Here is a 13,081-nt window from a genome sequence, read left to right as displayed (position 1 = left end):
CGCCATGAGGCAGCAGGGCTATCCACTGTGCCACCGTGCTGCCCTCGGTTTGAAACTCTTGGCCTGTCCCTTCGACATTTTGTTTCCCTGACCACAAACTGCAAAAGTAATTTTCTTGCACTCCAGGCGGATAGATGAATGTGGAAATTGGGAGGAGAAAGGAACAAAAGGAAATATCTGCGAGAGGGTGGAAGAGGGGAGAGATTAAAAGGCAGAAGGGATGATGGTGCAAGGCAAAGGAGATGCTGATGGGGCAAGAAAAGAAGCAGTAGCTGAGTCTGGAGGAGAAGTCAATGTTAACGGCAGAATCATTACTAACACTCGCTGTCTGAAAGACATGGGGACAGAGATTGTGGACTGCAGCTGTTGGGCTCGATGGTGAGCGCGAGAGACTGCAAAGTGTTTAGAAACATAGAAAAAATAGGAGCAGGAGGAGGCCATTCGGCCCCTCAAACCTACCCCGCCATGGCTGATCATCCAACTCAATATCCTAATCCCGCTTCCCCCCCCCCATAGCCTTTGATGCCCTTTGCCCTAAATGCGATATCTAAATGCGTCTTGAAAACATACAATGGTTTGGATTCAACTACTTTCTGTGGTTACAAATTCCACAGGCTCACCACGCTCTGCTTGAAGGAATTTCTCCTGATCTCTGTCCTAAATGGCTACCCCGTATCCTCAGACTGTGACCCCTGGTTCTGGACTTCCCCACCATCGGGAACATCCTTCCTGTATCTACCCTGTCCAGTCCTGGTAGAATTTTTAGATTTCTATGAGATCCCCCCTCATTCTTCTGAACTCCAGGAAATACAGTCCTAACCAATTCAATCTCTCCTCGTACGCCAGTCCCGCCATCCCAGGAATCAGTCTGGTAAACCTTCGCTGCGCTCCCTCGAGAGCAAGAACATCCTTCCTCAGATAAGGAGACCAAAACTGCACACAATACTCCAGGTGTGGCCTCACCAAGGAATGTCCCATTCCTCAAACTTCTGTTCACCTTCTCTGGAAGAGTGTCAGAGGCTAAGGACACAGAGTTCAGAGTGAGAGTGGGGCAGAGAATGATAATGAGATGTCCTTGCATCCTTCCAGGCTCAACGTAGAGTTCAGTAGCTGCAAATCATAACCTCTGGTGCTTGATAGCAGGTGCTAGGAATGATTCTGTTTTTCCATTTACACCTGTAGACTTGTCCTTTGTTTTTTTTTACTTGTCCCATTACTGACCTCCGTTCGCCTTTCACCATCAGCCCTTTTGCCATTTATTCTCTCGTCTTCCACCCTATCATACTCCTCCCTTTTATTCTTTCCTCCCCTCCCCTATCTTCTCTCTCTACTTGCTTCAAACGTGTTATATTTCTAACCTTTTCCAGTTCCGACAAAGGTCCTTGACTTGAAACGTTAGCTCTGTTTCTCTCGCAGATACAGTCTGGACCTGCTGAGTATTTCCAGCGTCTTCTGTTTATCTCAGTTTACCTTAGCTTGCACACGCTGCATTCTCCACCCGGTCTCATTTATCCTGTGTAAATAAAACCTGGAGGATCAGATTTACTTAATTCTGATCTATTGTATCGTAGTTCTGTTACTGCAAATCCAGCACAGATTTATTGGTATAGATTTGAACCCCATTTAAAGCGTGGCCAAGAATTATCAAGCTGCTCTGTGTTTTTTAATCAGCAGATTCAGGAGTGATTTGATAAAGAGATGTTCATTTTATGAAAGGGTGGAACAGATTAGATAGAAAAAAGCTGGTTCCAGATGTTGAAGATCTAGGGCAAGGGAGAATTGATATGAAATTAAGTATGAGATTTCGGGCAGAGAGCAGGTGGAACTTTATTTACACAGGGGTTTGTGAAGCTGGAGTGCAGCACTGGATTTGAAGGCTGAACCAGAGATAATACATTTTCAGAACAGGTTTGATGGGAGTTTGAGGAAAAGGGCTAGTACGCAAGGTCAGGATGCTGCTTGTGTGGAGCATAAACAGCGAGGACTGGATGGTCCTACGGCCTGTTTGCACTTTGTAAATTCTGTGTAAAGTTGTGATTCTGGCTGTGGAGATCAGTATCACTGACCCTCCTCGTCCTCAGCACTCCTCCCCTTCGCCACCCCCCCACCCCTCCTCTTTCCTTGGCTCTCCAGCTGTGTTTATTCCGAAAATCTAACTCCTGACCTTCCTGTGCCGTCTGCACTGTGTAAATTAGTGATACTCTCAGCCTTGCCCCTCAAAATCAACTTCCTTTTGCATTCTTGACTTTTCTGGAACCTTTTGCCAGCTGTGAATCTAAATTTGTGCTGGCATCTCAAAAGCGTCCAAACTGGCGGGGAAGTGACTGCTTTGAGTGGGGTGGGGACCGTCTGTGTGTCCACACTCCCAGCAGGCATCAGAGAATGGGTGTCCACACTGCCTTGGAGCTACAACTCCTACATCAGTAGTTCCGGTGGGGGGTGGGGGCTCCGGTGAGGGGTGGGGGTTCCGGTGGGGGTTCCGGTGAGAGGTGGGGGTTCCGGTGAGGGGTGGGGGTTCCGGTGGGGGCTCCGGTGAGGGGTGGGGGTTCCGGTGAGGGGTGGGTTTTCCGGTGAGGGGTGGGGGCTCCGGTGAGGGGTGGGGGCTCCGGTGAGGGGTGGGGGTTCCGGTGAGGGGTGGGGGTTCCGTTGGGGGCTCCGGTGAGGGGTGGGGGTTCCGGTGAGGGGTGGGGGATTTGCTGGTGGGCAGGGTGCGAGAGGTGAATAAATCTATCAGGAATTTGCTCTTTAATGCTTTTTCAGTTTATTAACATGTTTTGGTCTGAAGATGGGAGCACCTTCTGAAACTAGCCCTGCTGTGCAATTTGTCTCTAGTCTAACAGTTTTTTTTCTCTCCTTCTTGTCTTCACTCCACCTTTGCTTTAATTTCACCTTTACATTTGTTACTTTCTTTCCCCATTCACCTGACCCCCCCCCCACCCTGTCCGACAATGCACCCACCGCCGTCCATCCTCCCCCCCCCCCCCCCCCCCCCCCCCCCCCCACCCCCCCCTTCCACCTCAGCATGGCAAGGCACTGACTTGATGCATAATCATGTTTTGAGTGACGATGATCTATCAAGCCTGGACTCCCCAGCTCGCCGCTGCAGCCTCTCCCGCTTGGAGCCTGCTGATCTGTCTGAAGACTCTGATTATGACAGTATTTGGCTGGCCCACAGTTATCGAATGGGACCAACAACTCGTAAAAGCTGTTGTTCGTATATCTCTCACCAGAACTAAGGACATGTTCAGTTTTTAAGAATTGCTTGTTGTGTTAATTTGTTGTTTGGTGATGTATCCCTGCTACACTGTGTCCTTATGTTGATGTCAAGGTAAGGTATTGTATAGCTCCTGTCTGAGGCTGTTCCATCCCCCCCCCCTCCCCGAAGACGGTGAGTCAGGGAGCACGCGAGCACTCCTCTTCCATTGGTCTCTGCTGATTTCAGCTGCTTGTGCCAGTAGAGGAGGTGGAGCTACAGGGAAACATCAGGCAGGATTCCTGCTCTTGCATGGTGCCTAGTGGATCCCCTTGCGAACGTGTACTTTGGGTGTGCTCTGCACAATACTCTGTGGTTGAGTAGCTTGCCTGCACTCAGTCCACACATGCGCATGTTGAATGGCCAACCAAGGGGTAGGTGCTTGATGGTGACCAGTGCCTGTAGCAATTCGGGCCCAGCAAGGACCCAAAGGCCTTGATGATTAAGCATGGGGGTATGGGAGCAAGCTGACCAGGAGGCAGAAGTGAGTAGAGTTCAGAGACTTAGGAAAGGCAGAATTATCGTCTTCAGTAATTGAGATTATTGTCAGTGCAAATGTTGCCTAAAATATTACAATTCCTCGATGGTACTTTTTGCATTTGTGCGCATCCTTCTGTTCAGCTGTTGCTGTTGAATATCCCACCTTCTGTTGACCTTGTTGATGGTAGTTGACGTCTCATTGAACAATATTTTGATGGTAATTAGGTATTATGAATGGGCGGCATTACTGTTGGATTATATTGAAATCAAAGGCTTGTTGTATCCAAGCCTGCTCTAGGTGGCAGTGAATGCTTGGAGTTACATTAAAGATAGATGACAATCTCTGGTTGTACACACACTGAGATTTGTTGGATTACACAGAAAAGTGTTGTACTGCAAACCACTGGGAAAATTGGGGCGAGGATTTCTGACTTTGTTATCTGGTTGAGGACGTCACTCACTGAGGATTAAGCTGCAGAGATTGACCATCATGGGATGTCCGACCATGAGAATCAGCTGCAACCCATTGAACCCAGTGCTCAAGTTCTTGTGAAATCTCCCCTTGTACCAAAGTCGGATGACTGCTGTGTGTCAAATGATCTTGCATCCACGGTGGAAGCCACACCACCAATCTGTAACCTTTACAGTAAGAGAACAGATTGGCCACAGTATCTGGAGGATATACAGAAATTGATTGGTGGAAATCACGGGCAACTTGGTTTTTTAAAGTTTCTCCTACATTTTAAACAAAGGCAATTTAATTTAAGTGGGTTAAAATTGGAAAGAAAGGGATTAGGTAGAAGTGGATTAATGTTTTTGTTCGATGCCGTCTCTGACAAAAATTACTGTCTGCTTTTTAAAACATTTTAAAACTACCAAAACTTTCAGCTTCTGCAATTCCAGTGAATCTTATGTAAATTTTCTGACATCAGGAAAAGCTGTCCAGATCAAACAGTGTCCTGTATGGGGGACTGGGAATCTAAAAGTGAATCACTCAACTGACTCATAACTAGTGTACATCGATCGATTCCCTTTTAATCACATCATAATACTCTGACAGAACTGGAGTAAAAATCACCTTGCTGTTCCTCAGTGACAGTGAATATAGGAAACAGGAGCAGGATTACACCACTCGGCCCATCGAGCCCGCTATCCCATTCAATAAGATCAAGGCTGACCGTGGGCTTCAACTCCACTTTCATACCCGCTCCCCACATCCCTCAATCCCCCGAGACACCAGAAACCTGTCTGGCCCAGACTTAAATATATTCAATGATGGCACATCCACAACCCTCCGTTTTTTATTCATTTACACGATTTGGGCATCGCTTGCTAGACCAGAGCTTGTTGTCCATCCCTAATTGCCCTTCAAAAGGTGGTGGTGAGCTGTTTTCTGCAACCGCAGCAGTCCCTGAGGTGTAGGTATACCCACTGTGCTGTTAGGTAGCGAGTTCCAGGATTTTGCCCCAACAACTGTGAAGGAACGGCGACATATTTCCAAGTCGAGTGACTTGGAGGGGACCCTCCAGGTGGTGGGGTTCCCAGGTATCTGCTGCTCTTGTCCATCTAGATGGTAGCGGTCGTGGGTTTGGAAGGTGCTGTCTGAGGAACCTGGGTGAGTTCCTGCAGTGCATCTTGTCGATGGTACACACGGCTGCCACTACGCGTCGGTGGTGGAGGGTTTGAATGTTTGCGGAAGGGGAGCAATCAAGCGGCTGCTTTGTCCTGGATGGTGTTGAGCTTCTTGAGTGTTGTTGGAGCTGCGCTCATCCAGGCAAGTGGAGGGTATTCCCTCACACTCCTGACTTGTGCCTTGTAGGTGGTGGACAGGCTTTGGCAAGTCAGGAGGTGAGTTATTCGCCACAGGATTACTAGCCTTTGACCTGCTGTGGTAGCCACAGTACGTATATGGCTAGTCCAGTTGAGTTTCTGATCAATGGTAATCCCCAGGATGTTGATAATGGGGGATTTGATCCCCTCATGTTGGAGATGGTCATTGCCGGGCACTTGATTGACGTGAATATTATTTCCACTTGTCAGCCCCGAGCCTGGATATTGTCCGGGTCTTGCTGCATTTGGACAGGGACTGCTTCAGTATCTGAGGAGTCGTGAATGGTGCTGAACATTGTGCAGTCATCCACAAACATCCCCACTTCTGACCTGATGATGGAAGGGAGGTCATTGATGAAGCAGCTGAAGATGGTTGGGGCCGAGGACACGACCCTGAGGAACTCCTGCAGTGATGTCCTGGAGCTGAGATGATTGACCTCCAACCATCACAACCATCTTCCTTTGTGCCGGGTATGACTCCAACCAGCGGAGAGCTTTCCCCCTGATTCCCATTGACTCTAGTTTAACTCGGGCTCCTTGATGCCACACTCGGTCAAACGCTGCCTTGGTCAAGGGCAGTCACTCTCACCTCACCTCTGGCATTCAGCTCTTTGTCCATGTTTGAACCAAGGCTGGAATGAGGTCAGGAGCTGAGTGACCCTGGCGGAACCCAAACTGAGCGTCCATGAGCAAGTTATTGCTGAGTGGAAAGTAGACTGATCGGGCAGTAATTATTCTGCACTGTAAATTCTATGATTCTAAATGGCTGGGTTGGATTTATCCTGTTTCTTGTGTACAGGACACACACGGGCAATTTTGCACATTGGCAAATAGATGCCAGTGTTGTAACTACAGGAACAACTTGGCTAGGGGTGCGGCAAGTTCTGGAGCACAGGTTTTCAGTACTATAGCTGGGATATTGTCAGGGCCCACTGCCTTTGCAATATCCATTGCCTTCAGCCATTTCTTGATATCACGCGGAGTGAATCGTACTGGCTGAAGACTGACATCCGTGATGCTGGGGACGTCCAGAGGAGGCCGAGACGGATCACCCACTTCTGGCTGAAGATTGTTGCGAATGCTTCAACCTCATCTTTTGCACAGAGGGTGACACAGTGGTTAGCGCTGCTGCTTCGCGGCACCGAGGACCCGGGTTCGATCCCGGCCTCAGGTCATTGTCCATGTGGAGTTTGCACATTCTCCCCATGTCTGTGTGGGTTTCACCCCCACAACCCAAAGATGTGCTGGGTCGGTGGATTGGCCGCGCTAAATTGCCCCTTCATTGGAAAAAAATAATTGGATACTCTAAATTTATATTTAAAACAATGTTTTGCACATATGTGCTGGGCTCCTCCATCATTGCGGACGGGGATATTTGTGGAGCCTCCTCCAGTGAGTTGTTTAATTGTCCACCACCATTCACGGCAGGATGTGGCAGGACTGCAGAGCTCAGATCTGATGGGTTTGTTGTGGAATCGCTGAGCTCTGTCTATTGCTTGCTGCAAGTATCCTGTGTTGTAGCTTCACCAGGGTTGACGATCATTTTTCATTGTGCTTGGTGTTGCTCGGGTGGCAGAGTGGTTAGCACTGCTGCCTCACAGCGCCAAGGACCTGGGTTCAATTCCAGCCTGTTCTCCCTGTGTCTGCGTGGGTTTCCTCCAGGTGCTCCGGTTTCCTCCCACAGTCCAACTAAAGGGGCTGGTTTAGCACACTGGGCTAAATCGCTGGGTTTTAAAGCAGACCAAGCCAGGCCAGCAGCACGGTTCAATTCCCGTACCAACCTCCCCGAACAGGCGCCGGGATGTGGCAACTAGGGGCTTTTCACAGTAACTTCATTTGAAGCCTACTTGTGACAATAAGCGATTTTCATTTTTTCATTTTCATGTGCTAAATTGCCCTTCGGGGGTGTGGGCCTAGGTACGGTGCTCTTTCGGGGGGTTGGTGTAGACTCAATGGGCCGAATGGCCTCCTCCTGCACTGTAGGGATGGTAGTAAGGAGGACTTTGCACTGTCGGAAGAGCTGGGTGTGCCGTTGTTTCCGGTGCCTGGGAAGATGCCAGGTAGTCCATCTGGTTCCCTTCCCTTGTATCTTCTTTGTAGAGAACTCCAAAGATTGACAACACTTTGAGGTGAAGATATTTCTCTTTGTCTCTGTCATAAATGATTGGCCTCTTGTCCTGAGACTGTTGTCTCCGACCAACAAAAACAATCTCTGTGTCCACCCTTTGGAGCCTCTTCAGAATTTTGGAGGTTTCAATGAGATCTCCTCTCGTTGTTTTCGATCAAGTTCACTCAGCCTCTCATCATGTGACAACCCTTGCTAATGATCCTGCTTCTCGTGAATATTCACAATGTAACAAAGCCACTTGTAAAATCTATTTGGATTGTTCATGGTCTGAAATTGTCAGGAGGCTAATTTGCAACAAGGGAGAATGGGATTACAAGCTGCTGTTGTTGGAGTTTTTATTGTTTATTGCAAGTCTTGTTGAAGTTATCCTTTGCAGAATGTTGCACCGTTTCCTGCGCGGGAGCTGGTGAGTGCTGAATTCGGGTAAGACTGTTAGAACCATGCCCCAGACTGCTGGGACTGACTCCCCAGCAGATGTGGGATATGTAGATTCTGTGCATTCCTGGGAGATGCAACTTGCAACTTCCGGCATTCGAGGGCTTGCAAATGCAGCTTATTTGGAGAGATGAGTCAAACTGCTTTTTAAATGAAATGCGGATAGAGCCTGTTTTTCCCCATCATTAACAGCTTGCTGGTGAATTGCAACCTCAGAAATCGGCTGTTTAACCAACACATTTCTGTAGTGATCCCACTGAATCTTTGGTCACAGAGGCTGGAGGAATTTGCTTTCCTTTTGGCTGAAGTGATCAAATTGATGGAAGAAAATTATCAATTATGTTTCTCTGTATCAGTTCTCTGGAACGCAAAACTAAAATCTCTGCCTCGGAGCGTTTTAACTCTCAGAATCATAGATTTTACAGCATAGATGTTGTGGATCAGGATGAGTGACGCTGCCTGTTGTGGGTCAGGGGGAAGTGACGCCGCCTGTTGTGGGTCAGGATGAGTGACGCTGCCTGTTGTGGGTCAGGATGACTGATGCTGCCTGTTGTGGGTCAGGATGAGTGATGCTGCCTGTTATGGGTCAGGATGAGTGACGCCTGTTGTGGGTCAGGATGAGTGATGCTGCCTGTTGTGGGTCAGGATGAGTGACGCAGCCTGTTGTGGGTCAGGATGAGTGATGCCGCTTGTTGTGGGCCAGGATGAGTGACGCCTGTTGTGGGTCAGGATGAGTGAAGCCTGGTGTGGGCCAGGATGAGTGACGCTGCCTGTTGTGGGTCAGGATGAGTGATGCCGCTTGTTGTGGGCCAGGATGAGTGACGCCTGTTGTGGGTCAGGATGAGTGACGCAGCCTGTTGTGGGTCAGGATGAATGACGCCGCCTGTTGTGGGTCAGGATGAGTGATGCCACCTGTTGTGGGTCAGGATGAATGACGCCGCCTGTTGTGGGTCAGGATGAGTGATGCCGCCTGTTGTGGGTCAGGATGAGTGATGCCACCTGTTGTGGGTCAGGATGAGTGACGCCGCCTGTTGTGGGTCAGGATGAGTGATGCCGCCTGTTGTAGGTCAGGATGAGTGACGCCGCCTGTTGTGGGTGAGGGGGAAGTGACGCCGCCTGTTGTGGTTCAGGATGAGTGATGCTGCCTGTTGTGGGTCAGGATGAGTGATGCCACCTGTTGTGGGTCAGGATGAATGACGCCGCCTGTTGTGGGTCAGGATGAGTGACGCTGCCTGTTGTGGGTCAGGATGAGTGACGCTGCCTGTTGTGGGTCAGGATGAGTGACGCTGCCTGTTGTGGGTCAGGATGAGTGATGCCACCTGTTGTGGGTCAGGATGAGTGATGTCGCCTGTTGTGGGTCAGGATGAGTGATGCCGCCTGTTGTAGGTCAGGATGAGTGACGCCGCCTGTTGTGGGTGAGGGGAAATGACGCCGCCTGTTGTGGTTCAGGATGAGTGACGCTGCCTGTTGTGGGTCAGGATGAGTGACGCCGCCTGTTGTGGGTCAGGATGAGTGACGCTGCCTGTTGTGGGTCAGGATGAGTGACGCCGCCTGTTGTGGGTCAGGATGAGTGACGCCGCCTGTTGTGGGTCAGGATGAGTGACGCTGCCTGTTGTGGGTCAGGATGAGTGACGCCTGTTGTGGGTCAGGATGAGTGACGCCGCCTGTTGTGGGTGAGGGGGAAGTGACGCTGCCGGATTTAAGTTTTCTTTAAATTATTGAATTAATTTCAGTAATGTGCAGTGACAGTAAACTAGTGAAGCGGTGGGGAGAGGTACCTGTGAATATCTTGATGCCTCCAGTCAATGAGGTTCCTTGCTGGGAGTGTTCATTCATAAAATCTACCTGTAGAACTGGAGCAATGGTGCCAAGCAACATCAGCACATACCTTTTGTGTAAATACATCCCAAGTTATAAAATCACCTTTCTTTTATGTAGCACCCTTAACATCGTTCGTCCCTGAGGTGCTTCAACAGGGCATAATCAGCCGAAAATTGCCACAGAGCCAAAAAATTAGACACTTGAAGTAGTAACCCGAAGCATGGTCAGAGAAGTAGATTTTAAAGAGCCTCTGCTTGCTGTAGAGAGTGATTGAGACGTTTAGGGAGCGAATTCCAGATCTGTGGGTCGAGGCAGTGGCTGAGCAATTAAAATCAGGATATCTCCGAGCTGTCAGAGAGTTGAGGAGCCTGAGCTAGTTGCAGAGTTGGGAAGGGGTGAGGCCACCGAGGAATTGGAGACAGACGAATTGGTGAGTGGGCAAGAGGTGATGGGTGAACAGGTGCAAGTTCGAGTCTGGGCAGCACGGGTTTTGGATGAGCTCAAAGATATGGAAGATGTGAGTGAGGCCAGAAGAGCTGAAGGCTTTTTTTGCTTTTCAAACATCTTCTCTGTCCTCATTGCAAATATCGAAGTGATCGGCTCCACTCCAGCTGCTGTCGATCGTTTCTTATCCATGGCCAAACTGCCTCAGTAATTAAAAATGTGGCATTTCTTTAATCTCTCCAGTGACTCGAATGCCTTGATATCCATAAACCTTCCTATTGTTGAAATGATTTGTATGCTTCATGACTGCTTTGTGCCTTGTTTGTGTAGCTAAAGACTCTGGTCATAAAAAATTTAAAGGAAGAAGTTACATTGAATTATGCATTACATTTTTACCACTTGGGTAACTGTACGGAGCAAGACTGCAATAGCATTAACTTCAAGAACAGTGTTTAGGAAAGAAAAGGCAAGTTAAACCCCTTACTTTCTAAGGCGTAAATGTTTACCGTTAAACCAGAGGCTGTTGATTCAGGCAACTTAATGACAAATATTCCTGAAACACCAAAGCCTTGCACTGAATTATTTTCCATTGATCTGATTTCTTTAATACACACAAAATATAACTAACAACTTGCAGACAAACAGAGAACTTCTTATTTGACAACAGGATTAATGGACTTATTAGAAATTGTTTTTTTCGGTGCTTTCGTTTATGTCGGGCGAGTGATGAAAGGTCAGTTATTTATTGGAATGCTTGTTAATGGTATTGCGTGATGTAGCAATTGTCCAGGTCCCTGCTTCACGCTTGAAGTTACTGTTTAAGGAGAATCTGTGCAGCCAGCATTCACTAACTCTTCGCTCTTTGCTGCATCTAGTCAAAATTTCAACAGCCAATGTCTGTTCAACTCTCTCTCAATGCAATTCTTTTATTTTGGATCCAGTAAAATTATTAGTTTTTTCTGATGATTTTTGCCATGTAATTAACTCGTGGCACAGGCAAGCCTCACGTGCGGGGAAAGTCTGTGTTGCCACCTCCATGTATTTTTGGGGATTTATTGGAATCGCATGTAGGTCCGACCAGGTTCCCTTTCCTGAAGAACTTTAGTAAAGTTGAGTTTTTATGACAGTCCAACAGACTCCAGGGGAAACTCTTTGTTGCCAGCCCAGAAGGGAGCAGATTTCATTTCGCACCTCGTCCTCGTGCTACTTGAACTCAGGGCCCCTGGGTGACTGGCCCAGTGCAAGAAAGACTCGGTTAACTCAACACAAAGGATGGTAGAATGGGGGCAGGTACACAGCTGGGAGGTAGTGCGCCATACACTGAGCTCTCCCTGGTTTCCTGCTGTACACTCTCATCACACACTCCTATTCTATACCTCAGAAACTTTGCGCAAGCTGGCTTTACTGATCCGTTTAATCTACTGGGCTTTATGAAACAGTGTGTTAGGAATGTGGTAAATTCAGAGACAGTGTTAACATGTGAAACCCTGATACAGTGCTGTTTCTCTTTAGCGCTTATCCCAGAGATGGAAAGCCTCTCTAAATGTTAACCTCTGGTGATGGCCAATCAAAGTCAATTTGAGGGTTAAAGCTTTTAAATTTAAATCCATGTTTCCATGAATTCCCTTGTATCTTGAGCTCCTGGCGCTAACCAGTCCCAATTGTTCCCTCTTCAATGATATTTTTGGCAATGATTGACTTTAATAATTGGTCATCACCAGAGGTTAACAGTGCGAGAGGGCTTCCATCTCTGGGATAAACGCTCAGTTTCCACCCAGCTGGCAGGGTGTGAAGTCTCCCGTATCTGCTGGTTGTGTTGTTCCTACACTTGGGCTAGTCTTAGTCTAGTTCTTAGAGATTAAAGTGTGAAACTGGCACGTATTGTGATGGTGACCAGTGATGGGTGTGCTGATTGTGCATTTATTCACAAAAGAGGCAACGGCATTAAAAACAGCCGATTCCAAATCTCCACGCCCAGAAAATTCAAAGTGGACAGCCAGGGGGTGGTAGATATTTAGTTAAAGAGCTGTGGGTTTCCTGGGCTTGTTAAGTTCACAGTTACAGGAAGTTGCAGGGCTGTAGTTTGCATGCCCCGATTTATTGGGATTTAAAGTATAAGTACCGTTCTGCTGTATTAATTGTTCATTTGATGTAATTAAAAGTGATTGCTGCTCAATTTTCAATTTCTTTACATTGAAGATTTAAGCCTTGCTGTTGTGTGTAAACAGTGATGATTCAAAGTCATTGACTGACTCGTTATACCAGCAGGGGATAACAAAACGTTTCTGGTTAACCTGAGCTGAATATTTTTTGGTTATTATTACTAGCTAAGTGGTAAAATGAGTGAGTGAATTATTACTGCGATTTGAAAGACCCTGTTAGCATGAGGTGAGATTGGATAACTTGTCTTGTTGCACAAGACAGCTTTCTGCCAAACACAAGATGGTGTGTCCTGTTGTATGCTCAATAGCTTTTGTACTATGCAGTTAGTGTCAGTGATGGGTGATTGTTGGTGAAAACCAGCTTTAAGGGTAAAAATGCCTTTGAATAAACAATCTGTGTAAATCTGAGTGCTGCATATGTACAGTCTGTATTGTTGCCTCCTTGTGATTTGCATATATCACACTCGAGTGTCGGTTTTATAAATAATTTCACTTCCGTTGTAAAATACAGTTTAAATAAAATATGCC

At 47.6% G+C, this 13,081-nt stretch overlaps 1 protein-coding gene across 4 annotated transcripts in view; it reads left to right on the top strand.

Annotated features, from left to right (window-relative positions):
* arhgef7b (Rho guanine nucleotide exchange factor (GEF) 7b) overlaps positions 1-13,081 on the top strand; it is a 169,743-nt gene that overhangs the window by 123,906 nt on the left and 32,756 nt on the right. For 3 of the 4 annotated variants that reach the window (XM_072475992.1, XM_072475990.1, XM_072475993.1), the window contains one exon: positions 3,022-3,210. The exons of the other annotated variant lie outside the window; for it this stretch is intronic. In XM_072475992.1, coding sequence (XP_072332093.1) covers positions 3,022-3,210 — 189 coding nt within the window. The remainder of the gene's footprint in view (positions 1-3,021; positions 3,211-13,081) is intronic. 4 annotated transcript variants of the gene reach the window in all.

This window comes from Scyliorhinus torazame, chromosome 15, assembly GCF_047496885.1.
Source record: "Scyliorhinus torazame isolate Kashiwa2021f chromosome 15, sScyTor2.1, whole genome shotgun sequence".
NCBI classification, from domain to species: Eukaryota; Metazoa; Chordata; class Chondrichthyes; order Carcharhiniformes; family Scyliorhinidae; genus Scyliorhinus; species Scyliorhinus torazame.
This window is presented reverse-complemented; position numbering and strand designations above follow the sequence as displayed.